Source organism: Balaenoptera acutorostrata, chromosome 13, assembly GCF_949987535.1.
Source record: "Balaenoptera acutorostrata chromosome 13, mBalAcu1.1, whole genome shotgun sequence".
NCBI classification, from domain to species: domain Eukaryota; kingdom Metazoa; phylum Chordata; class Mammalia; order Artiodactyla; family Balaenopteridae; genus Balaenoptera; species Balaenoptera acutorostrata.
The window spans coordinates 82,878,746-82,906,202 of NC_080076.1; the positions used below are offsets into that span (position 1 = coordinate 82,878,746).

Consider the following 27,457-nt stretch of genomic DNA (forward strand, 5'->3'; position numbering starts at 1 on the left):
GATTTTAATTGGAATGCCAACTCCAGCCACTTAGTGGTGGCTATCTAAAGAATGTGTTGAGAAGGATTCTGAGGTCTTGTCTCAGAAAGAGTGCTGACACGGGCATAGCACAGAGGATAGGCAGTGGTTGTGCCACATGCTTGTATTCATTACCCAGCATACTGAAAGGTCTCAGCATGGTGACTGATTGCACCTGGTAAAGCAGAGTGCAGTATCCTATGGGAATGAGAACAAGATGGTTATGCATGATAAAGTGATGGAGGAAGTGGAGTTTGAGTCACATTGGAGAAGCCAGACCTAAAGTCCATTTACACACATGGTATTTGATTTTTATAGAATTTCATATGACTCAGGAAGAAACTGAGGCACAGACAAGTGAAGTCACTCTTCCAAGATCACACAATTAGGAAATAGCCGAGCTGAGATTTTGAACACAGGCAGTCTGGCTTCGAGGCCCTGAATTTATCATCCAAGACTCCCAACTTAGAAGTCTCAATACTGTGTGCTTCTCAGTATGTGGCTCCTTTGGAATCTGACAGTTTTCACAGTGTGCCACCTTGGGGTGCCTGCTATCCCAAGATCCCCTATCCACCACGAAAAATCAGCAACTGTATTTTGTACAGACTTCCTTTGCTCTTATAGAATCACCTTGGGCAAGTCACTTGACCATCCTACACCTCAACTTCCTCACCTTTAAAATGCAGTAACAACAGCTTCCCTTCCCACCTTACCTGGCTGCTATTCAGGTTTAAAAGAGACAGTATTGTGCAAATGGGAACTTTATCAACATTCTAAGAACTTAGAACAGGAACACGCTGGGAAATGTTGATTGATGTGGTGGGGGTAGGATCCCATCTACCTCTCCCCTGCGTGTGACTCAATTCAGACCCCCAATGTCATGACTAAGGATGGTGTCAAATATCTCAGGCTACTTAAAGAGCCAGTTCTCAATGGCATTTCAAATGACAGCAACTTCAGGGTGGGAAATAGTGCCTGAGAGTGATCGGAGAGTGGGGAATTTGGGGCAGGAGGGAGAGAAGGGAACACATCTGGGCCTAGCCTCCACTTTCCTTCACCTCCAAGCTCCCCAGCCCTTACCTCCACCTGCTGGCAGGGCAACCCACATCAAGAAGCCAGCCAATGCATCTCTAGTTGTTGACCAGAAGGGGTCACTGCAGAGCTCTCAGGCGCTCACACAAGCAGGCACGCAAATATCCAAATACCCAAAAATCCAAATGTAGATACACTTCTGGAAGGATGCTCGGTTACTCCAGAGTTCTCTCTGCCTTCCTCCTCCCCTTTCTCTCCTATTCCCCTCCTGTTCCCTTTCAGAGAATTTCGGAAGTTCACATTGGTGCCCTGGTCACTTTGGTCCCCATCGCTATCACCATCAGCAAGAAGTTTATTCCTACTGTGGCCAAGACCCAGTGCCAGGTGCTGGGAGGCCTTTAAGACTTGGCGAAGCCTCCTTCCAGGAATGTGAAGTCTGGGGAGTGGGAGTAGCAACTCTGCTGAGATTTAAAGGACTCCAAGGGAGAGATGGGCTGAGGGGTCCCGTGTCTCTTTTCCTTAATGAAAACCCTGGGCGTGAAGGAGAGAAATTCTGCCCAGACCCTCTGCATCTAGGTTTTATTGTGATTCTAAACTTCCACTTTCTGGGATTAGGGTTGTACTGGGAAGGGGTAGCAGATGGGGAGACAGACAGAAGAGTATCCCCCTATAATCCTCCAATGTCCCCCTCAAAACCCACCCCCCAAAACTCTCCTTTCCAAAACGGACTCCTCTCCCGAGACAAGCTGTCTTAAGGAAAAGTGGCTGCAGCAGAGCTCCGCAGGAGTGGATGGGGTCGGGTGGGGCGGGGGCACTCTTTCCTTTGGATGGGTTTGGCAGCAGGACGTTGGGCTGGCTGGCAGTGAGGCACAAAAGAGATAGCCCTTAGAGCCGCGTGCACAGATGTAACGCTGCACCCCTCTGCGGGCGGGGCCGGCTCGGCAGATGGCGAGAGGCCGAATTGTTGACGGATGGTCCATCAAATGGCACTTTCTGGGTGGTGGGGATCTCGCAGCACCCAGGCGCAAAGAGGAATTCAGAAGACTCCCCCCGTTCCCTTGCTGCTGTAGACAGCCCCTCCCAGAAGTGAGGCGGTGGCGGAGGGGCGGGGCAGGTTGGCGGGGGCGGATAGATTAAGTTTTTTTTCTCCCTTGATAGAGGATCTTCTTCAAGACTCGCGAAGGGGTTGGGAAGGGAGGCGGCGGGCCCAGAGAGCACGCAAGAGAGGGTAGGGGGAAGGCCCGCGACGGAGGGGGAGGCGAGGGGGCTGGGAAGCAGGATCTCACGCCCGGGTCAGTTCGGGGTGCCGCGAGTGCTTTTCTCAGGGGTCAGCGCTGCAACTCCGTAGCCGCGGGGCCCTGGTGACAGGCGCGCGCCCCGCCCTTTCTCCTCCCTAGACCTGCGGGCTTTTGTTATGCAGATGGCGGCTGGAGGCTGAGAAGGAGGAGGAGGGAGTTGGTGGGGAGGAGGAGAGGCGGAGAGGGGGGAGGAAAGTGCAGCTCGCGCGACCAGCCTCCTTTTCCAACGTCACATTGTGAGAGAGACAAAACCCGGGCGCTCCGGAGCTCACACGCGCACGCACACACGGACGACCCCGTCGTCTCTTCTCTCCGGCGCTGCCGAGAAAGCCAGCCCAACCTTCCCTTCCTGGGGCGCGGAGGCTCTGCAAGCTCAGAGCGCAGCCCAGAGCCGACCCAGAAGGCGAAGAGAACCGGCGGACAAGCCTTCTTCCTCCCCTGCCGGCCCGGGCTGAGGCGCCCATCCCCCACCCTGAACCCCTGTCTCTCCCACCCCACCCCTCTCGGTTTCACACGGACAGAGAGCGGGGCCGGGTGGGCCCCCGTTCGGAATCCTCGTTTCAGCACTCCGGACAGCGCCCGGGAGCCCCGGGCCCTTTTGGTTGGCCATGGCGAGCGTTCAACAAGGAGAGAAACAGCTTTTTGAGAAGTTCTGGCGAGGAACCTTTAAAGCCGTGGCCACCCCGCGTCCCGAGAGCATCATTGTCGCCAGTATCACGGCCCGCAAGCCGCTGCCAAGGTAATGACCTCCTGCTTAAGAGGGGAGACCCTGATGGTCCCCCTTTCTGGCCTGTGCCCCAGAGCCCTGCGGGGTGGAGGCAGGCAGCTGGGCCAGAGCGCCTGTCTTTTCCCGTCACTACTCTGTATCTCCCACTGGAACATGGGAGAACGAATTGCTTGTGTGAGGTGGCAGCTGGTGGGAAGGGACGGAGAGTCTTTAAGGGGAGCAACGCTCAACCGGCTGACCTGGCAGCTGCGGTTTGAAAGGTTTTGCTGTCTTTGGGTGGGCGGTGGAGGTGGGAGATGACTGAGAAACTTTTCTTGGTATCCCAGGGCTCCGAGGACAGGGGGTGAAGGAACGGTGGGTTCGAGGCAGTTAGGGGTGTTGTACAAGAAGAGATGAGGGTTGAACTAGCTCAAGCCTTGTTCAGAGACAGCGGCACATTTCCATGCTCAGCTCAGAAACTAGTGAGCTCTGACTGTTTTGACAAAAGCCCATATGCTGTTCCCTCAAATACACCCTAAACAGCACCCTCCTCCACGCCTTTCTGGCTGCTGCTGCTGAATTATCTGGTCTGCAGCACCCAGAACCAGGAGTCTGAGCTCAAGAGTCAGGGAGGAGCCTTCCAAGATCGTGAAGATGGTCTCAGAAGAGTTTTATTTGATTTTTCAAAAAGAATCTGATTGCTTTGAACTCAGGCATAAGAACTGATCCTTGGGTGGTGGTATAGAAATAGTGTGATGGAGGGGGGATGAGGGAAGAAATGAAAGAAAGGCAGAAAGAGGGAGAAGAAGATGTGGGGTGAAACTGAGAGGAGGTTGGGAGAAACAGAAGCATTCCAGTACAGAGAAGACCCAATTGTTTTCATAAATCATTCAATTTAGAGGAGTTTGAGAATGAAAGGAAGAAGGCTGTGCCCTCCGTCAGGGAAAATCAAGGCTGAATGAAAACTCTTCTTTTGCTGGTGTTGGATGAGTGGTTGGGTGGGAGAAAAAGAAAGAAGTGGACCAGGGGAGACCACTTGGAGGATTTCTTAATCCTGGCAGGCTACATTAGGGAGCAGATCAAAAACATGTCTGGGAAAGTGCTTCGGACAGAATGCCTGTGGTGGCACAGCTGCATCTGAACTTTCCAGTGGGTGTGAGGTGGAGGACCGATGGGAGAGTTATATTTTAAGATTCAAACTCAGACTGGAGAACTTTTCATAGTCTGCTAGAGACCTGGCTCGTACAGGTCTTTGGAAAAACGGGTACCCCGTGTTGGGAATGGGTGCGCTAGACACATGACGGGCCAGCAGGCTGTAGCAGGATGTAGCAGGCTGCAAGTGGCGGCAGCAGCAGCCAGTATTTGTGGCTGGGATGAGGGGTCGTCCTCTGACACGGGCTGGAGAAGGGGAACAATAATACCGAATGCCACCAAAAGCCGATGTTGCTCTGCTTGGAAGGAGGTTCTTTGTAGGGAGCTTTGACATCAGTGGTTTTGTCTTCCTGGGTTTCTGCCATCCATTCCACCTTTGGAGTGCACCTCCTGTTGGCAAATCAGGTGCTGCGTTGGCCAAAGAATATGCCCTTGTAGAAGGGACTAGAGGAAATTTCATTGGAAACTGGAAGTGTGGCAGTTGGTCCCGAGTATTCCATGCATTTCAGGGGTGCAGGGAGAGGAGAGCAGATTCCTGGTGGTATTTTAATTCAGATAAGCATACCTGATGTCCACCTTGCTTGGTAACTTCACCTTTTGCCTGTCAGTCTGTTACTGTCATGCGTTTTTTCCTGGTCATACTCTCAGTCATATGAATTGCTCACAAGGTCTCCCACCCCGCATGCTTCTGCAGCTTTGTGCAAATCCTGATTTAATCCATATGAGACTCTTATAATAGCCAACCCTCCCCACCCAGGCATCATTTCACTCCTGGTGTCTTTTAACGTCCTGAGTCTCCTTCCCCCTGAAAACCACTCCCGAGGTGGAAGTCTGAGCATTTAGTCCCTAATTTATGTCGTGCTGAAAGGATCCTCTTTAATACTTCTGTAACAGGCGTGGCCTCTCTGTAGAATAGATTCCAGTTTTATAGCTGTTACTCTTGGTTTGGGGTGGAGAGTGAGCAGGAAACATTGTGTTTAAGTCTTCAGGAGGGGCTGGGTTGGAGTTGTCTTTTAACAGACTGGCTGTAAAGCCTGAAACATCCACATTTTCACCCACGCCAGCCACATCCAGCGATGGTCAGTTTCTACCTCCTTTTTAAGGTTCTATACTTACTTAAGGGTGAAAGTACCATGTTTCTAAAGCAGCGTTCTTAGGAAGGAAAGGGACAGAGGCATGAGCTTAGCATCAGCTGGGCCCCAGCAGCTTCCTCTACAGGCAGTCTGGGGATTTGGTCTCATCAGAAATGTTGTCTAGTTCCATGAATGAGGCCCAGCTCACAGTCAGCGGATCTGCCCAAGTAGCTGTCTACAGGGAGATGGGGGAGGGGGAGGGTGAACCACCAGCCAGTCCTGTTGGTTACACACTTTAATATTTGTTTATGGATGAGGGCTACTACCCCCTGAGAGAACTTCCCCAGGATATTTTAAGTCTGTTTCGGAGGATAATTTAGTACCAGGATAGAAGCTTACATTCAACTCGTTGATTTCATAGCAATATGCATACATCATACAACCTTACTCCAAGCAAAGCATCCCCTGGTCCCTCCCTCTCCCCCTCTGTGAGGCGTACTTGGTGAGGCAATATCTTTATAATGTATCAAGTTGCGAGCAGATGTCTGACTCAAATGTCGGAACACTGTAGCAGTGTGGGAGGCGCTGCTTAAGGGCTCAGAGCTGAGCTTCGCGGAACCCCGAATACCTGGTCCTACCGTTTATCGGAGTGCCTTAGGCAGGTGGCTCTACCTTGCTGAGCCTCTTTTGTCAGCTTGAAAACGGAAACAGTAATCATAGCTGCCTCAGGCAGTGACTTAGGAGGATTGAGTCAGGTAACGCACTTCCCACAGTTCGAGGGGCAGAGTGATTGTTTAATGCGCACTGCCTCTAAAACAAACAGCTCAGAGCTATAATGGCCAAAGGAAATCTACAGTTCCTTCCAGTATTGTGTTTTTCCTGCCTACCCATTTCTCCCCCTAATAATGCTGACCATAAAAATTGTGAGATTTCAGCTCCTGACAGGCAACAGCACTTGAGGTGCGGTGGGTGGGATGAGAGCAGTCCCATATTTTCCTCCCTAAGGTCCTATATTTCCTTCCCTGAGGGAAGGTTAGCTGCTTTCTGATCTGATGCTTTCAGTTAGGGGGTGGAGGGCTGGTGAAGAATTGTCTGGATTCAGAATGGATTGGTACAACATCCTTACGGAATATTATTCTGTTTTGTGTAGGGATGACCAAGCACTGCCAGTCTAGCCAAGGCTCAAATTCCTTGAAAACCATAGTTTTAATCCCTAGCCCATCAACTCTAGAGTGACTGTATAATTTGTAGTTCATATCAAGAGTGAAAAGGGTTGCCTGTGGGTGGTTATTCCAGGATGGAAGCTCTAATGGGGACTATCCCAGGCAAACCTCACCCTGTACCAGCTGGAAGAGAGCAAGCATGAATCAATAAGATACTTGGAGTGTACAAGACCCCCTCTTTTGTTCCTGCCGAAGAAGTATAGTCGTTTTCCTGGCATTAAGTCATTCTCTTTTTTAATTGCTTAGTCCAGAAAAGTTTTCACCCAAGAAGTTTAGGCTCTAAGTGAGAAACCTAGTGTTGGAGGCCAACTCAAACTGTAATATTCATATCAACAAAGAGTAGTTGAGGACTTAATGAACACGTAACTATCATTTGTAATTAGTATATCAGTTGTTTGTAGATACAGGAGTGTTTGTAAAGGGCTAGAGAGGTGGCCCCCTTAAGTAGACTATGCATTCCCTTTACCATTCTTTGGGCAAGCTATTAATTTTCTTCGAAAATCCTTTCCATGCAGAATAGTCCAGAAGCAGACTTCAGCCCAGTCCCTGTCTAAAGGATCATAAATTCCAAACTATTGGAGATTTTACTGCATAAAGGGAAAGATGGCCAAATTGTAAGGCAGGGAAAATGCCTTTGAACCATTTAATTCAAGTCTCCCCTTCGTGCCAAGAGATCAGTTAGCACATTTGTGCTGACTCTGTCTTTAGGAGCAGAGTGAGGGGCTGTTGGGAGGCGATGTCCTGTGGTTAAGAGCCAAGAGACGAGGGTCAGGGAAAATGCTTGCCCTGGCGATGAATGAACATTTTCTCTGGAAAGGGAGTGTTACTGTTTGGGTCAAACCTTTCTCCTTCTGAAAGGTGAAATTGGTTGAATGGTGTACAGGGTCAATGAGGGGATCGTTTCTGACTCTGCCGTGTTCACTTGGCAACTGTCCTGTCTTAGAGACCCGAGCTGCGGTAGATGTTCAATGAAAGTTGGATGCATTATTTGAATGAGTACACATGGTCCAAATCCAGCATCAGATTAGCCCTCTCCCAGCCCCACCCAGGTCCTGGCGATCTGAGGATGCTGCTCAGTGCAGCCCAGGAGACAGGGAGACACACACACTGCAGATAGATGTGACTCTCACTAGTGTCAGAACGAAGCTCTCTAGATACAGATGTCTGTGGGGCTGGGTGAGTGAACATGTCGGCTGGTCCGGGGGCAGGAGGTTGAACTTAATGTCACTTGGAAGTGCTTTCCAGGCCCGTGTCAGTCTCCGTTAACTCCACCCCGACTCCAGGCCACCAAAATGGGGCGACATCCCTAAAAGCCTAACTCCTGTAAATGAGGCTGGAAGCCTGGGTCAGGTGCCTTCTGCCCCATGGGCAGCTCAGTCATCCCACAGGGGCACAGTACATTTTTTAAAATATCCTTCCTTTCAGAGTGGCTGGATTTACCTTCCTGCAAGGTGGAAGAGTTCGCAGGGGCTTGACAAAACCGGAGTTCTGTAATTGCTTGTCACTAAGACTTTCTCTGAGGTGGGAGAGAATATTTCTGGGGTGGAAGAGGTAGAACGGTGACGAGCTTGGGCTCTGAAGTCAGATGGACCCAGGCTGACATTCTGCTGGGCTACTTCCTCGCTCTGGAATCTGTTAGTCACTTCACCTCTCTACGCTTCAGTTTCCCCATCGGTGAAATATTCATCTCACGGAGTTGTAGTGAGATAATTCTCACTACAGTTGCCTAAAAGAGCCACTGGACATTTGTACAGAGCTGTTTTAAAAATCCGACAGGACCTGAAGGCAAACTAATCACAGGAAATGTTTCCTTTTACTGTTTACAGACGCTCACTGGCTCCATGGCTTTTGGCAAGCAACTTGACCTCAATATCAGTTTCCTCATCCATAAAATGGGACTAATAATAGCAGCCACCTCCAAGAGCTGTTGGGAGGACTGAATGAACTAATGTATGGAAAGCACTGTTTGGCACACAGTGAGGGCTCCATCAATGTTAGCTCTTACTATTAATAATAAATGATCATTTTTATTATTACTACGTGTCAGGCCCATCAGGGAGGAAAAGATGAGTGAAATGCAGTCTTTCCATTTGAGGGCCTCGGAATTTAGCAGCAAAGGGAGACATAAACAGGAGTGTGTATGACTGAGGCAGATCATCTTAAGTACTATAAATGTAGGTAGGAATAAAGAAAGGGGGATGTGGAAAACCAGAGGAAGAAGAGACCCTCAGTGAGGCCTGGAGTCCCTTGCTTATTATCATACAGTAATCCTTAGTTTTCTCATCTGTAAAATGGGAATGATCCTTTTTCTTCATCAATTTTACCTACAAATGCAAGGAATGATCAGAATGAATACAGCCTTTATTCCCCATAGAGTCTCAAGAAAGAGCTTTCCTTTTCCCAGAAGAAAAAGCAGGTTAAACTCTGGAGGGGGCATTATCTGTGGGGAGTCCTAGTCAGTGCTAATGAAGGGAGGCTATGGATAGGAACTGCCCTTATAATATAAATCTCCCAGCTCCCCTGTCAGTGGCTTAAGGATACAGACTCGGGCATGGGCTGTTAGGTTTCTTGTCCTTCATGGTCCAGCTCTGGCTAAAACAAAATCCAGTCTGCATTCCTCAAGCAGCCACCGATGCTGAGGGGAGCAGAGCGAGCCCATACGTGTCAAAGAGAAAATAAACCACTGGGGAATGAATGTACGAAGAAGAAGTAGCTGCCTGTGGCTAAAAACCAAAGCTGTACTTCATTCATTCAACAATTTTCTTGAGCTCCTACTTGGTATAGCAGTGAACACCATGAAGCCCCCGCTCTCACAGGGGAGAAAAATAATAAATGAAGAAACAAATAATATAAGGTCAGGTGGTAGTAAGTGCTTTAAAAAAGAATGAAGCCGAGCAAAAGGCTAGAGGGTGAGGGTGGGGATGGCTTTATTGGATGGAGTGGCCAGGGACCTGGAGAAGGGGGGGAGCCAGCCATGAGGATTACTGGGGGTAAAGTGTTTGAGGGAACAGCATGTGCAAAGGCCCTGAGGTGGAAGCATGCTTGATGTATTTGAGAAATAGCAAGGAAGTCAGTGTGGCTGGAGCAGAACGGGTGAGGGGGAGACTGACGGGAGCTGACTCCCTAGACATAGGCGGGAAACAGATCAAGCAGCGCCTTGTAAGACATCTAAGGGCTTCCCAGGCCCTCAGCTCCTAGGCTGGGGGGTCGAGGGGGTCGCAGGGGTGCTCCTGCCCTCTCAGTCAGGCTCCCTGGTCTGATCTGCTTCTCTTGGCTCCTCTCTCCCGACTCTAGTGCAACCAGGGATGACTTTGAACAGCAGGGTCAGAAGCTTAGCTGGGCCCCTCCATGCGTTATGGACAAACATGAAATTTACACATCACTCTGATTGTGATCAATCAGATTAGGGAATTGAAAAAGACACTGTTTAGACTTCCAAATAGCAGTGGCAAATCTTGTTCCCATGATGGTGAGGGTTTGGTGTATCTCTCATATCCATGGGTGCAAATCTATACTATCCCTCTCACCTCACAGCCCCCTTTGCCACACACCCTTGAAGCGACAGTCTGCGCTTGCGCGCTCTCTCTCTCCCTCTCTCTCCCTCTCTCCCTCTCTCTCTCTCTCTCTCTACTTCCCTCCCCCATCTCCACTGGAGATTTTGCTGAGGGAGCTCCCATATGTCACAGCCTGTATGTAGAGCTCTGAGAAATAAAACACAGAATTAAGATGTCATAGAGACAAAGCCAAACCAAATCCAGGAACAATGCCGAACCCTGAAACAGTCATTAAGTAATTCACGTCTGCATGTGTCTGTTGCAAACAAATATTAAGATCCTCTGGACGCAAATGTTTCTCATCAGGAGAATCCCTTAGTTGCCGAATTCCCTGGGCTTACATCCCGCTGACAGGTTCGCTGAGCAGAAACACCAGCGGATCACTGTTCTCTGGCTTCATTAAAAGTTAAGCTTGGGCAAGTGAGCTGGAATTTTACAAGACAGTTACCACTCCTACGGGAAGAGAAGTGCCATCTGGGCCTGACGCGTGTGTATTCGTAGTGTGTGTGCGCGCTCGCTCACGGTGGGAATGTGTGTGCGCGCTCGCTCACGGTGGGAATGTGTGCGCGCTCGCTCACGGTGGGAATGTGTGTGCGCGCTCGCTCACGGTGGGAATGTGTGCGCGCTCGCTCACGGTGGGAATGTGTGTGCGCGCTCGCTCACGGTGGGAATGTGTGTGCGCGCTCGCTCACGGTGGGAATGTGTGTGCGCGCTCGCTCACGGTGGGAATGTGTGCGCGCTCACTCACGGTGGGAATGTGTGTGCGCGCTCGCTCACGGTGGGAATGTGTGTGCGCGCTCGCTCACGGTGGGAATGTGTGCGCGCTCGCTCACGGTGGGAATGTGTGTGCGCGCTCGCTCACGGTGGGAATGTGTGCGCGCTCGCTCACGGTGGGAATGTGTGTGCGCGCTCGCTCACGGTGGGAATGTGTGTGCGCGCTCGCTCACGGTGGGAATGTGTGCGCGCTCGCTCACGGTGGGAATGTGTGTGCGCGCTCGCTCACGGTGGGAATGTGTGTGCGCGCTCGCTCACGGTGGGAATGTGTGCGCGCTCGCTCACGGTGGGAATGTGTGTGCGCGCTCGCTCACGGTGGGAATGTGTGTGCGCGCTCGCTCACGGTGGGAATGTGTGTGCGCGCTCGCTCACGGTGGGAATGTGTGTGCGCGCTCGCTCACGGTGGGAATGTGTGCGCGCTCGCTCACGGTGGGAATGTGTGTGCGCGCTCGCTCACGGTGGGAATGTGTGTGCGCGCTCGCTCACGGTGGGAATGTGTGCGCGCTCGCTCACGGTGGGAATGTGTGTGCGCGCTCGCTCACGGTGGGAATGTGTGTGCGCGCTCGCTCACGGTGGGAATGTGTGTGCGCGCTCGCTCACGGTGGGAATGTGTGTGCGCGCTCGCTCACGGTGGGAATGTGTGTGCGCGCTCGCTCACGGTGGGAATGTGTGCGCGCTCGCTCACGGTGGGAATGTGTGCGCGCTCGCTCACGGTGGGAATGTGTGCGCGCTCGCTCACGGTGGGAATGTGTGCGCGCTCGCTCACGGTGGGAATGTGTGTGCGCGCTCGCTCACGGTGGGAATGTGTGTGCGCGCTCGCTCACGGTGGGAATGTGTGCGCGCTCGCTCACGGTGGGAATGTGTGTGCGCGCTCGCTCACGGTGGGAATGTGTGTGCGCGCTCGCTCACGGTGGGAATGTGTGTGCGCGCTCGCTCACGGTGGGAATGTGTGCGCGCTCACTCACGGTGGGAATGTGTGTGCGCGCTCGCTCACGGTGGGAATGTGTGTGCGCGCTCGCTCACGGTGGGAATGTGTGTGCGCGCTCGCTCACGGTGGGAATGTGTGTGCGCGCTCGCTCACGGTGGGAATGTGTGCGCGCTCGCTCACGGTGGGAATGTGTGTGCGCGCTCGCTCACGGTGGGAATGTGTGTGCGCGCTCGCTCACGGTGGGAATGTGTGCGCGCTCGCTCACGGTGGGAATGTGTGTGCGCGCTCGCTCACGGTGGGAATGTGTGCGCGCTCGCTCACGGTGGGAATGTGTGTGCGCGCTCGCTCACGGTGGGAATGTGTGTGCGCGCTCGCTCACGGTGGGAATGTGTGTGCGCGCTCGCTCACGGTGGGAATGTGTGCGCGCTCGCTCACGGTGGGAATGTGTGCGCGCTCGCTCACGGTGGGAATGTGTGCGCGCTCGCTCACGGTGGGAATGTGTGTGCGCGCTCGCTCACGGTGGGAATGTGTGCGCGCTCGCTCACGGTGGGAATGTGTGTGCGCGCTCGCTCACGGTGGGAATGTGTGCGCGCTCGCTCACGGTGGGAATGTGTGTGCGCGCTCGCTCACGGTGGGAATGTGTGCGCGCTCGCTCACGGTGGGAATGTGTGTGCGCGCTCGCTCACGGTGGGAATGTGTGTGCGCGCTCGCTCACGGTGGGAATGTGTGTGCGCGCTCGCTCACGGTGGGAATGTGTGTGCGCGCTCGCTCACGGTGGGAATGTGTGCGCGCTCACTCACGGTGGGAATGTGTGTGCGCGCTCGCTCACGGTGGGAATGTGTGCCGAGCTCCTTACGTTATTATGTGCCCAGCCCTGTGCTAAACACGTTTCACCTGTTGTCTGATTCCATCCTCACAGTAACTTTAGGAGAGAGGTATTTGTAAGACCCAGTTTTACAGATGAGGAAACTGAGGCTCAGAGAGTAGAAGTGACCTGCTCATGGGAACATGGCTGGTGAGTCATAATTGGAATAAAAACCCAGAGCTCTTAACTGAGAAGTTTATAGTCTAGTACACTTTGCAGAAAAGGAAAAGCTGAGACCAGAGAGGTGAAGTGTGGCTTGTCCAAGGTCACATAGTTTGTAAGTATGAAACCAGGATCTGAAATCAGGTCTGCTCAATGGCAAGTACGTTCTTCTCTACCTGCTATACATCCTGTCACTGTGGCTTGGATTTTAAGGTCATGGGTGTTTTTGTTTTGTTTTAATCATCTTATTTTACGTCCAGTCAGCTTAGGCAATTGCCATTGTTATAATCGCATCTCACACCACTGTCAGTAACACTGTCTTCCTCTGTCCTTACCCTTCTTACCCATCCCCATGTCGAGCTAGAAGAACCTCTTTGAAAAGTAATTCAGACCACATACACCCTCCCTACCCTCATCTAAAGCCCTGCATCACTGTCCCTTGGTTTGCAGAACTTTAGGCCTTGGTGACTCCCTGCCATGGTGCAGCCCCTGGCCACCTCCCCCAAGATCACTTCTAAAATGCTGCTCCTCACTCCATCTGCTCCAGCTGCATCCCGTTCCTCCTTTCAGTCACTCAAATTTTCCATGCCCTTCCTGCCGCCGGGCCTTTGCACATGATGCCAAGAAAGCTGTCCCTCTCCCTTGGTGCCTAATTTACACCTACTCAGCTTTCAGATCTCAACTCAAATGTCATCTCCTTAGGGAATCCTCCCACAATGCTCTAGACTAGGTCACACCTGGCGTTACAGACTTTCTCATCACTGTAGTACCTCTCTTGGTTCTCAACACATTTGTAATTTTACACTGACTTACGGGATCTTTGGTTAAAGTGTACCTCTTTTAATAGACCGAAAGCATCATGAGGATGCGGACTGTGTCAGTTTGCTCGTTGGTTTACCTCTTTCACTTGATGCATAGCAGGGGGCCAAACAAATGGTGGTTGAATGCATGAATTGTAGCAATTTCACCTCATCAAATCATTCTCATACCTAATAGTCTGAACCACATGGTATTTCCAATATTCAAAAACAGCAGTGTTTCCTTTGATTCACAGGAGAACCCTTTGAACTACTGAGGGTGGAGACCATGTCTGTCTCATTCCTTGCTGTGTCTCGGCACCTAGAACAGTGGCCCATGGTTGGCCCATTTTCTTTAGATGTTTGTTGAATGAATGATTGAGGATATACAGATACAAGTGCATGGTATAGATGAGGAAACTCAGAGACCTACAGACATACATCGTCAGAATTTGAGAGCTAAAGGGACCTTTAGGAGATTATCCAGTCTCCTCATTTTACACGTGGAGGACGGAGGGATATGTTTTATAATATTTATAATGTGTCGGAACAACTGTACAGATAAAATTTATAAATACACTTATACGAGGGTTTCATTCTCAAAACTTCTTACTGAGAGAGATAAGAGATAAGAGATCAAAAGATCTCTAGGGCCTGCTCGTGTAATTCGGCTCCTCATTTTGCAGGTAGGGAGACTGAGACCCACAGAAGGGGAAGGATTTGTCCAAGGCCCTTACGTAGCCTGAGTCAGCCTGGGTGAGCTCTGGGTTCAGTGAAGTGGTGTTTGCCCAACATCAAGGTTTGTGTGTGAGCGTCCCTGCTGTGATCAGGAGATCAGACACTGCTCTCTCCTGCCCCCAGCCCCTCGCTGTGAGATATGGCATCCTGCCCCATAAAGACCTCTTGTGGCATATGCTGCCCAAAGCCTGGTCTGGGGATCCTGATGAGATGCCCATCTGTACTCAGCCTGGCTGTTCCCGGGATCATATTTCAGAGCTTTCGGCCACTAAGGAGGCTTTTCTTTGGCCAGCCGCCCCGTCCAGCCTCCCTTCCAAGGCCAAATGGCAGGTGATTCTGGGGCCCAGCCCACTCCCATAGAGGGTAGGTAGGCTCGGGGCAGCTCTTTACCGTGTGGACAGTTTTTTCTAGCAGGAAACCATCACCACAATAGCATGTCCAGTGATCAGCTCCTTATTAGCCAGTGTCAGCTCACTGTGGCATTTCGTCGGCAGTCAGAACGGGAGGGCCAGAGGGGACATTTGAGGGACTCGAATACAGCCTCTTTATTTTGTAGATGGGGAGACAGGGGCACAGAGAGTACACAGGGCACTTCGTGGAGCATCAGAATGTTAATGCCAGAGGTGTAGCTGACATATGGGACACCTGACACCCAGTTCTAAGACACCGCACTGCTCAGAGTTCCTTGGAGAAGAAGGCAGAAAAATTAATGTATTCCCATTTTACAGATAGGACAAATGAGGCTCAGAGATATGAAGTGACTTGCCAAAAGTCACACCATGAAATCATGATACATTATTGTGGTGGTGGTGGTGGTTTAACTATTGCTGTTGATCTCATTTGATTCTCACAACAGTTAAGTGCCAGTTTTATGTCCGTTTTGCAGAAGAAGAAACTGAGGCTCAAGGTCTTATAAAGACCCAGAATAAACCCCGGGTCTCTTGACTCCAAGTTCAGTGTCCCCATCCCACTGCAGACAAAATGTGTGACCCCAGGAGCTTGTGCACTGAGCATGGATCCACCAGGCAAGGGGAGGAAAGGTATGACCACCTCTGGTCATTGACCAGCCTGCATTGCTGGTGTTACCCCCATTAAAGCCCCCTTCTTTCTCTACACTAAAGTGTACCAGCCTCATGCCTCATACAGCTGCCCCTGTGTATGCTCCTTTTCCTAAGTGGAGACATCCCTCAGAGTGACATCCGTTTTAATGGCCAAGGGAGGAGGGAGACATTGGAGTAGGACCCCAAAACAGCAAGGGGGACTCAGAGCTCAGGAGCCTTAGGAAGAAATTTACCCCATCATTGCAGGGGCCTGATTGAGGGGAAACAGGCCCCAAACTACAGTGGTAGGAGCATGAGTCTGGAAACCTTCCTTCCATGGGGGAGGTTATGTATGACCACCCCGCTCCCCCAAGAAAGGACATCTTGCCACTAGGAGAGTTAGGGGTGGCCTTCAGAGTCTTTTCATCCCACCCTCCCTAACTTCCTTTTATGGAAGGAATCCAGCCCAGAGTAGTTAAGTAACTTGCCTAGGACCTCACAAGCAATCAATGCCAGAGACAGTGGGTTCCTTGTAGAGCATCAGTAGGTTCCAGGGAAGAGGAAAAGGGCTAATACGATTGCCATCCACTGCCTGTACTCATCCACACCCCAAAACGCTGGCTGTTCCACCCTGGACCAATAGCATTTATGGCCCTTTAGCAAATCAACTCTCAAACTATCCCCGGTGGTAGTGTGAATGCAGGAACTGGGGACTGTGGTCTGCGTGCTCCTAGATGTTCCTGATGTTTCCCATCTTGTCGCTTGGGCCTGGTGCCGTCAGGGCCAGCTGGTGTTTGCTGTCCCCACTCTGGTCCAGAAGACCCTGTTGCCTTCCCTCTCCGTGGAAACTGGGTGCTAAGCATATACTCCTCCACCCACCCTGCTCATCCAGCCCTAAGGAAGGCATCACCTCCCGTTCACCAAGCAGACGCGGCTATGACACGTGCCAAGGGAAAGGTGTTGCATAGTTGGATGAGTTCTGGCTTTGTGGTTGATAAGCTTGGGTTTGAATCCTATCCCACCATCTATTAGCTGTGTGATTTTGAGCAAGTCACTTTGCTACCCTGAGCCTCATGTGTATCAGGGTGACAAAAATCTCTAACTTGAATAATTGCTGATTCCTGGTTTTACCTATTAGGAATGATTGCCCTTGGACATGAAGGCTCATGTTCAAAAGAGAATCAGTTTGGTAGAGGGGGAGGGCAAAAAGGCACTGCGATTATACCCCTAAATCTCAGAGCTCATGGGTCATTCCCTATTATACAGGTAGAGAAAGAAAGGCTCAGAGAGGAAAAGGTACCTACCTGCCCAAAGTCAAATAGTGAATCAGAACCCAGGTCTCCTGACTCCCAGGGTTTACTTCTCTGCCTCAGTGACCTCATGAATGTCAGTGTTTCAACTTCTTCACCTTTCAAAGTTTTAATAATAGTTCCTAATCATAGTTTCTGAGTACTTACTATATGCCAATCACTGAGCAAAATGCTTTATCTGCAGTATATCACTTAATCCACTGAACCATTCTTTAAGGTAGTTAGATATTATGACAATTTCCATTTTGTAGATGGGAAAATTAAGGATCAGAGAGGTAAGTAACTTGTCTAAGCTCACACAGCTAGGTGATGTCAGAGATGCGATTTGAATCCTGTGCTGGTAACTCTTACTAGCTCTTGTTGGGAATGCCTGCTCTGCCAATCTCCTGGTGTAGGAAGGAAAGATCAGAAAAATTAGGAGCACTGTAGGGAAACAAGGAAGTTCTTGACAAGCTGTTTACATTGCTCCATCCCAGTGCCACAGTGATGCGTGAGAGAGAACATAGTTCAAGACATATGTCCACTAGTACTGCCCAGTTTTATTTTCGGGTGAACAAACTCACTGAAGGAGTTTGATGCTACATTAATGAGCAGCTTTCCTGGAAGCAAGTTTCCCTAGGGAAGGGAGGCAGAGAAACAAGGAGAATAAGTGTTTCTTGAGTGAGAAATTTGGGGCTTCTAATTGCAACACCTACCCCAAGTTGACCAGTTTAGGTGCATTTATTATGCAGTCATAGTCATTCTTCATAGGCACAGTACTTCATGCTTGCTACGAACTTGACTGACTCATCCACCCATCCATCCATTAACTGATCATCTATTCCTCTATTCATTTATCCATCCACTACATAGTCACTCATCCATCCATCCATCCATCTACCCTACATCCATCCATTGATCAAGGAACCATTTGTTTATTTATTCATTATTTCATCCATCCCTTCATCTATTCTCCAGCTATTTGTTCCTTCATCCTTTTTCCAACTATTTTCTTCTCCCATCCATCCATCCATTCATTCAACCAACCAATCAACCAACCAACCAACCAACATTTATTGAGCATCTACTTTGTGCCTTTCTTTACCATTTCCCTATATTTATGGTAAAGTAAGGTTTATTAATTTCATTTAACAGATGATAAGAAATGGCAGCTCAGATCATTTATTTTCTAAGACCTTACAAGCATAAAGCCTGGTTGAACTTGTTCTCCCAATCTTAGTTCTTTGTAAGACACCTAAAACATTGTAGTCCCAAGGAATTTAGGCACTTTAGGTTTGTTGGTTTTTCTCCGAGGCCTTTTGCTATTGAGATTTAAATGATTGTACTTATTCATTCTTGTCAGAAACAAAGAATCACAATTGCTATGATTCTTTGTTAAAACTTGTGCAAGGGGATTTCACATCTGAAATCCCTTCTGATTATCCATTCATACCTTCACCCAGCACTGAGCTTCTACTATATGCAAAGCATAGTAATAAAGATTTCTGTACTCTCAAGTTGCTTACATTCTAGTAGGAGAGACGTGTCTATTAATAACTAGCAATTAGCAGGCGTGGCAGGAGTTAATTTTGTCGAAAAGAGAGTTAAAGTCTGAACAGGTAAAGCGACTGGCCAAAGATCAGCGAGTTAGTTGTAATGCCGTGCAATTTTAGATATTGCCTGCTTATAAATTAAGCTCTGTGCTGGGCCATTTGTAGATATCACTTCACTGAATTCACCCCCCAATCCTATGCAATAGATAGCATTATCCCCATTTTGTTGATGGTGGAAGTGAGACTTAGAGGCTTTAAGCAACTTGGCCAAGGTTACCACCTTGTAAGGGTCAGAGTTAGGGTTATAACCCAGATGTACTTGCTGCCACAGTCTTCTCTCTTACCCAACTCTTGCTTCCCCATAGGCAAGATATGGGGAATGTCACTGGTGAGGCCGAGCTGTTCTCCTGCTTTCAGGTTTCTAGGTGATCACTTCAGTGGAAGCTTACCAAAGACCGGGCTCCAGCAGAGAGGGAAGGGACTGCCCAGCAGTGAGGCTGACCTCATGGGGCCGGGTGAGGGGTTGCCTGGGGGGAGTGATGGTCCTTTCTCACACGGGGCAATTACTCAGAAGGAGAGTCCGCCAGTGGGAAGTGCCTTTCATGCCAGAAGTGCTCTTCCCAACAAGACGATTATCGAACCATCCATGAAGAGGGACAACCCTTCAAGACAAGGACACACGAGATATTGGTAGTTAACCATGTGTTTTCTTGCCCAGAGCTAAACCCAAACACGGCAATGCAGAGGATCACAAGTGGAATCATTGGTGTTGAGGAAGGGCATGGGAGAACAGATATTTGTTAAGCACAAGGACGTCCCATTTCCTTGCACTAAACTTGTAGGGTGATTAAAAACAGCCTTACATTGTAAGAACACGGGTCCAGAGAGGTTATTTTACTTGCCCAAGGTTGCCCAGCTTGACCATCAATTCACACATATTACCATGGAGACACCCATCATTTCTGCCCACATAGGACTTTTCTGGTCTTACAGACCTCTCCCTCCTCCCCTCTCCTCTCCCTTCCCCTCCCCTCTTCTCTCCTCTCCACTCCCAGCAGAGGCAATCTCTTTCTGCTCTGGAGAAATCTTTCTTCCTTTGTGTTTCTTCAGGACTCTCTCCTTAAGTCTGTAAATCCTCTTCCCCTAAAGGCTTTGACTTTTCCAAAAAGCAAAAGCTAAAAACACTCTCATATTCCTCCTGTTTTCAGCCCTGACACATGCCTCCCCGGAGGCAAGGAGGGTAGAACCCATGATCTGCTTAAATGGTAAAAAAGAAAAGGGGAAAATACAGGGAGAAAAAAACCCACATAGATCGGTATCTCAAAACAGTATCCCATTTCCATGCAATATTTCCTTTAAGCTTTTGAGATGGGTACTATTAATTCATCTCCAGTTAACAGATGGGGAAGCTGAAGTTCAGAAAGATTATGTGACTTCTCCAAGGTAACACAGCTAGGAAGTGGATCCAGGATTCAAACCCAAGCTTGTAAGACCCCAGTAGTCAAGATTTTAACCACTATGTTCTACTAACACACTCCCTATGAGCAAATAATACCAAAATTGTCCAGAGATGAGAACTGACTTGCCCAAGATCATTCAACAGGTCAGCAGAATGGGAGCCAGATTTGCTGATCAGAGGCACATCAGTCAGTACATACATCTAATGGGCACCACCTGCATGCATCTGGGCCTGTGCCCATGTCGTTCAGTCCCTAAGGAGGTTACACTCAAGACCCAAGAGTAAAGTTCAGAGAGGAAAGAGATATTCATTAGAGTGTCAGCTAAACTACAGACCTATGCAACTGAGTGAAGTAAGGGCAGGATGGCAAAAGAAAAGTTCCATGGAGAATGTCAACAGCTTCAATCAATTAGTAGTATGTGCCCGAATCGCTGTGCTGAGAAGGCTTCTGGGGCTACATCTGAGAGGAGTAACAAAGAATGCTTTGATTCATTAGTGATGTCTGTCCTTGGTGCAAGAAAGGAAGGTGGCAGTATGCATGCTATATATTTATCTTTTCCAGGAAGGGAATGCTACAGCTTTGGGAAGGATCAGATCAAGTAGTATCCTTGCTGTTGGTGCTATGCTTTTTACATTCATTGTTTCAATTAATGTTCATCACAAAACACCCCCTCCCCCCATTATACAGATAAGAAAACAGAACCTCACAAAGGGAAGGTCACTTGCCCAAGGCTAAAGAAGCTAGACAGTGGCTAACCAGCTCCGATAACTACTGTTAAATACATAAACCATTAGGTTGATGAATAGAAATGTCAATAGAAGAGCAATCCTGGTACCTGTTAGTTAGTGTATGAATGTATATATCTGGCCAGAGGGCTTTGTCATGTTTATCTCCATATACCCAGCCACTAGCACAGGACCCGGGACACAGCTGATACCCAATCCATATTTACTTAGAGCTGTGAACAGGCATTGTGTTACATACCCCGGGAGAGGTGGTTTAGAGAGTGGAGAGATTTGGCCGCACTTGTAATGGGAAAGTAGCTAGTTCAGTGCTTGGCATCAACTAGGTACACAGTAAGTATTTGTTGAATCAGCGAGTTCTAGAGGAGTTGGCTACTGGGTGAGATTCAGAAGACAAGACAGTCTTGATGGAGACAGGGCTCAAGGACCAGCCTGCCCTCTGCTGATCCACAGTATGCCAAGCGAAGCAGACACATTTCACCATCTCCTCAGGCAAGTCAGGGAGCTGAAGCAGGACGTGGAGGAGAAGGGGTGTCCTGCACCAAGGGAGCTATTTCTGGCTTTGTGTTCGCCCAGCAGGATGCTGGGAGGCTGAGGGAGCGAGATCTGCTGCCGGGGCCCTGGAACTCCGCGCAGGGCGATGGAGGCCAGCTTCGTCTTGCCTGGAGCACCTGCGTTGCTGTGCAGCAGGGCGGGGGCGGGGAGGGAGCAGGGCAGGGGCGGGGAGGCAGCAGGGAGGGCTGGCCTCAGGGGTCCCAGTCTTCTCCCGCCACATCTTTTCCCAGCCGTGTCCAGCCTCTGTTCAGTTTGGGGGTGATTTATCATCAGAATTGGCATACTGCATTCTTAAAAGAGTTTCAAATCATGAAAGCACCATGCGATGGGTCGAATTATTTTTTTCCATTTCACAGAAGAAAAAGCTGAGACTAATAGATTTATTTGTAAAAATAATAACAACAGTGTGAGTCAGACATTATACTAAGCATTTCATATATACTAATTAAAGCTTCACAGTGCCCTATGAGACGGGGAATATTCTTATCTCTATTTCGCAGAAGAGGAAACTGAGATTCAGGGAGGTCAAAACTTCATCAAACCCAGTCCTATCTGATTCCAGAGCCCACGAGCTTAACCTCCATGCTATACGAACTCCTTGTCAATCAATTAATTAGCCTATTAATTAATAATTTGCATTTATATAGTGTTTTACATTTTTCAAATACTTTATGTATATTTGTGCCTTTGAGCTGTGCTCTAGTGCTTTAACACTATAAGGTGGGTGGAGCAGGTATCCTTTTTCTTCACATCCTTTGACACATCAAAAATGGTGCCGGGAGTTTGGAAGGTACTTTCTGCTCTGCTCGGACTGTACTTTGTACAGCATGTGGGACGTGTGATACTTTGAATAGCACAGCCAAGTAACCCCAGCATGGTACTGTATTTCACTTCCCCAAGCCTCAATTTTATCATCTCTAAACTGGGGGGAATAACTTTCTTCCGAGGTTACTGTGAACATTGGAGATGATAAATTAGAAAAGAGCCTAGCACATCTGGCGTACCAAAGAAGCAGCCAGATGCACACCTCGGAGTCCACCATTTTACAGGGGTGAGCAGATACTTCTCTTGCTAGTTCTCTCTAAGGACAGGAATGAACAATTGGGAGGTGGCTGGCGGGAGTTAGTGTGGTCATCTGTCACTAAGGAGGAGCACCGTTTGTTCTTAGGATCCTCTTCCCACCCCTGCACAACTAGTCACGGGAAAGGAAGGGACTTGGACCCAGGAGCCATGGAATCTCCAATATATTTAACTCCAGTGGACCCTGTGTTTCCAGTGACTGGTCCTGTATTAAAGTCCATAGTGGTGTTGGTCACCATTTGGGCAAAGCCAGACCAGAGCTTTAGCCAGGATTGGGTTAAACTATTTCTAGGTGCGAGAGACATCTCTGGGAAAAGAGAGGCAAAGAGAACACAGAAAGTATACTTACCATTGGAAGCTAGATTTTGTGATTACAAGTCATCTAGCCATGGACAGTCCTATCCTTGGGCTGTTCTGAGTTTTCTCCAGAAACAGCTAGAGGGGCTTCCCTGGTGGTGTAGTGGTTAAGAATCCGCCTGCCAAGGCAGGGGACACGGGTTCGAGCCCTGGTCCGGGAAGATCCCACGTGCCGCGGAGCAACTAAGCGCATGTGCCACAACTACTGAGCCTGCGCTCTAGAGCCCATGAGCCACAACTGCTGAGCCCTCGTGCAACAACTATTGAAGCCTGTGCGCCTAGAGCCTGTGCTCTGCAACAAGAGAAGCCACCGCAATGAGAAGCCTGCGCACCGCAATGAAGAGTAGCCCCTGCTCACCGCAACTAGAGAAAGCCCGCATGCAGCAACGAAGACCCAACGCAGCCAAAAATAAATAAATAAAATAAATAAAAATTTTTAAAAAAAGAAACAGCTAGAGATGAAGACATTCTGCCAGAACCTAACCTAAGTGGAAGCTTAGCACTGTCCATAGTCATGGTGTTGTTTGCCCAGTGGGGGAACCTGGAAGGCAGTGCCGCTGGAGAGACGGGGACTTCCTTTCACATCTCATGTTCTTTCTTGGGAATCCCTCAGACCACTGGAATCGATTCCCAGTGCTGTCTTCTCCAAGGAACATAATCTCTCACCATGAGAGCACATCTGCTGGCTACTTATACCATTAGACCTAAAGAATAAGCAGAATAGATATCATCTTGGCTATTACAAGAAGGTCATTAAATAAAAATAGTGTGGTTAGGGTAGGCAAGAGGTAGCAGCTATGTGGGATCTCAGTGGCTTCACATGAACCAATCGTTTCTTGTTTGTATCTTAGTCCTAAATGGGTTGGAGGAGGGCTTTGCTTCATGTAGCCGTGTAGGGACCCACCCCCGTAACATGGCTTCCGTGCTACGTGGCATGATCCAGCTGGAAGACGAGGAAAGTGAACCAAGGTGGAGAGGTCACACCTGCTCTTAACTGCATCCGCCTTGAAGTGACCCATTACTTCTGTGTATATTCCATTGGTGAAGGCTAGTTACAGGGTCCCTCCTAGGTGCTAAGAGAACTAGAAAGGTAATCTAGTAGCAGGTCTGGGTAGAAAGGGAAGGGAATTCGGTGCCCTCCTCTCCCATACACAGGAAATGCCTTTCATTCCTGGAATCACATCCTACGGTGAGCATCTGTGGCCTCTCTGATAAGCTCTTTCTCCATATAAGAGGCAGAGGGCAGGAAGAATAACAGTCACTATTTATTGAGCATTTCCTGTGATCCAGGCACTGTGCTAAAGTCTTCACATTCATTAACATTTTAAATTAACTCCATCAAGTATATATTGTTATTCCCATCTTATAGACAAGGAAAGCCTCAAGGAGAGAAGTAATTGATCCAAGATCACACAGCTAGAAGCTGCTGGAGCTAGGATTTGAACATGGGTCTAATTCTAAAGCCTGTATTCTTTTTTTTTTTTTTTGAAGAAAAATTAAGTCTTATGTATTTTTAAAACCAAACCACTAGGAAAATATATCACAGTCTTGAAACAGCAAACAGACAGGCTGTATTATTTCAAGTAATAAGTTGGTAAAAACACAACAAGGTCCTTAATAAAACGATAAGGTGCCAGAACTGGGACAAGAGCAACGCATGTCGCAAAAGCGCTATTTGGTAATGGAGGGCCGTCCCGTTCTTTGTAAAGCCTGTATTCTTAACCATCAGACCACACTGCCTATGTTAAGAGCAACTTTCAAAGTGTTGTTGGGAGAATTAAATGCAGTGATAGACAAAGTGATTAGGTCAGTGCCTCGACCACCATTAATGCTTATTACATGTTGCTACAAAAAAGAAAACAAGGAAAAATACTCAGCTGTCAGAAAGTTTCTCTTTGATCTCTGGGAAGTAATCTCCCTTGATTGTTCTTTCCTTTGAAAATTTAGTATTCCATTTATTCACTCTCACATTCAGTAATATATTTATCTGGTGTGTTTCACGTGCCAGACCTGGTGCTGGATGCTTGGGTTGTGACAATGAACTGGATAAAGTCTCTGCTCTCCAGGAGCAGAGTTATGACATGGGATGGATTTATTCTCCCAGAATTCTTAGACATTCTGAGAAAGGACACCAGGGTTGTCAGAAAATTGGGGTCTGATTGGCCCGTTGGGATAGGACGGAAACTCGGTTGACTGAGAGGGTCTGTATCCCATTCATGGGGCAAACCTAGTTGGTAGGCAGGTGTAAAGGACCATCTTATTTTTATTTGGGTCTTTCCAGGAAGCTTTCCTTTCCCGTATAGAGCCTTACTTCCATACCAATTAGGGCTGCAAGAGGCACAGTTCTATTTCTCAGTTACCCTAGATGCTATAACTGGTGCAGGGCTAGCATATAATATTAGGAGGGCCAATCTCAGCCCTTCCCTGGGATCATGGGCAAGGGAGGGGTCTCTCCTTGGGCTCTGGTGGTGAGAAAGGCCAAGCCGGACAGGAATCAGAATGCCCAGCATTTACTGAGTGTTTATCCCAGCGCCAGGCACTGTGCTGAGAACGATATGTGAATCGTGTTGCTTCTATAGGTGCGTACATTTTCATCACACTCATCCTGCACTTGAGAAACCCAGAGGTCAGAGGAGTCAGAGTACTCATTCAAGGTCACACAGCTAGTAAAGAATGAATCGGGATTTGAATCCCTGTACCGCATTGCTACCCGTCATCTCAGGGTCCCAGGGAGGAAGGGGATTGTGGGAAGGCTTTGCTAGGCCTGGCATACAGCCTGTGATCCAGGACCAGGGGTAAGTAGATTGAACCCTTTGACTTGGCCTGCACTGCCCTGTCTTCCCTTACCCCCCAACAACAGCCGCATCCAATCCAAGTCCTAAACCTCCGAGCTCCGTACCTTCATAGTCTCCGCTATGTCCTGAGCCCCAGTCCCCAGGGTTCTGTGGCATCCTTGATTCTTGATTCTCTCAGGGACATGCTGCAGAAAGATTGAAGTCAGCAATTGCGTATATCTCTATCAAAATTGAGGGCCATTTTGCATATATTTTCTGTTCCTGTTTTCCCTCAAGGGTGTGGGATTGTTAAGTAGGAGAGCTGGTAGAAGTTATGAGGGGAGATAACCAACTAAAAATGAGCTATCTTCTATGCATGAAGAGCTCAGTGTGGCTAAGATACCACTCCTAGCACAGCTTCAAAAGGAAGCCCTCTTCACGGGCAGTAGAAAGATCACAGAGACCCTGGAACGTCCCTGTCCTCACAAGCCCCTTTCAGGCTTTCCAGAATGGCCTGACGTTGGGCACTGCCGTGGGCTCCTTTCACTTTCACATCTCTTTGAGACCTTTGGACCTCTCAACCACGTGGTCTCCAAGTGCTCCTAAACAACCAGCACAGAAAAAATGCAGAATTACCTTCCTATTCTCTCTGTAGTTGACGATATTACAAAATTGTCATAGGATGAGGCAGTCGGAATATACAACCAAAAAGTCTAGAGTGTAAAGTATGATAGAAGTGGTTCAGGCTGTGTTTTTAAAGAAGGCCCCCAACTGTGTAAGCTTCGGGCCCCACACACCTGGTTATGCCCCTGGTTCTGAGATTCTGAGACCATAGGATCCCATGGTTCTTATGTTCCGTGGGTCCAAGACCTGTCATCTGCTGAGCCCGTTGCGGTCACTCCTGCCTCCTCTGGGACATTGTTCGTCAGGACATTTGATCCTAGACTTCACAATCCTGGAACTCCCGGCTTTGAGCCCAAAGCATTTGTGGACCAGGACCGCGAGTTCCAACGGGGTCAGGAAAGCACCACAGCTTCCCGTAGCACCTTCTCCTGGTGGGGGCAAGGCAGGTGGAGCAGAGAGCTCTCGAGGAGGCCTGATTTCCTTTGCATTTCTACATGCATCTGAGTTTCTCTGTTATCCATCCTGCGGTTGACAGATCTGATGACAGAACTAGGTAGGTCAAGGTCAGGAGGGGCTCCAGCCTCCTTATTTACAGGCAGGGAAGTTGGCTAGAGCGTGGCAGCGGCTGGTCCAAGCCCGTGCAACAAGTTAGCCAACAGCCAGGACTTGAACCCAGGGAAGAGACCACCTTCCCTCTACACTTTGCTCCCCCAGACTCAGAAAGGAGAGCAGGCACAGAGAAGGCACTTTGCTTCCTTCTGAGGAGGCACTGGGGGATGATTTCAAAGGCAGGAGTGAAGATGATTTCCAGAGTCTGGGAAAAACAAAACAAAACAAAACCACTGTCCCAGTTTCCAGCAAGCCACAGCCCCTTCTTCCAGGAGCTGTTTTCCTTTGTTCCCTTGGCGGTGCCCCAGGCTCGCCCTCCATTATGATTTCACTACGTTTTGGGGGGGACACCGAACGGGTTCGCCCCGAGAAGGTAAAGAACGCGGCTAGCAGCATCGCAGTCCCTGTTGCTGCAGGTTCCGGTGTTTGCAGTTGCACAGAAGCCTGATTTGAAATAAACGTAATAAAAGTTTTACAACAGGGTCAGGTGGGTATAGGGTTCCCACGCTCTAGCTGACTCTGGGGGAGCAGCTAGAGCCCTCAGCTCAAAGTTCTGGGGCCTGAACACTTTCCTGCCCCGAGCCTGGAAAGGATGGATCCTAGTCAGCAAAGCTAAAGGGGCTCCATTTTACAGGAAGGGAAATGGAGAGAAACTCAGCTGTCACAGAGCTCTTCTGAGATGATCAATGGAACAGTCCCTGGGGAGAGTGTGGTGTGGTGTTTCCCAAACTGGGCTGCACAGTGGAATCACCTAGGAATCTTTAAGAAATACTGATGTCTGGGTCCCATGTCTGGACGCCCTTATTTAATTGATTCAAGGTGACATCTGAGCATAGTGATTTTTTAAACTCTTCTTAGGTGATTCTGATTTGCAGTGATGATTGGGAACCACTGGCATGGTGGTGAAGGGATAGGGTGATCTACATTTGAATCTGAGCTCCAGTGTTTTATAACTTTGTCCTTGAGCAAGTGATTTCATTCATGTGAGTCTGTCTCCTCCATCTGTAAGTTGGATCTAATAGTAATATCTACCTCATCCAGGGTCAAAGTGGA

General features: G+C 49.0%; 1 protein-coding gene across 2 annotated transcripts in view; it reads left to right on the top strand.

Moving 5' to 3' along the window:
- Window positions 1–2,616: 2,616 nt before the first annotated feature.
- The window catches only part of SRRM4 (serine/arginine repetitive matrix 4), a 168,768-nt gene continuing 143,927 nt past the window's right edge, over window positions 2,617–27,457 (top strand). For both annotated transcript variants that reach the window (XM_057527383.1, XM_057527385.1), the window contains exon 1: window positions 2,617–3,087. In XM_057527383.1, coding sequence (XP_057383366.1) covers window positions 2,957–3,087 — 131 coding nt within the window. In that variant the 5' untranslated portion in view covers window positions 2,617–2,956. The remainder of the gene's footprint in view (window positions 3,088–27,457) is intronic.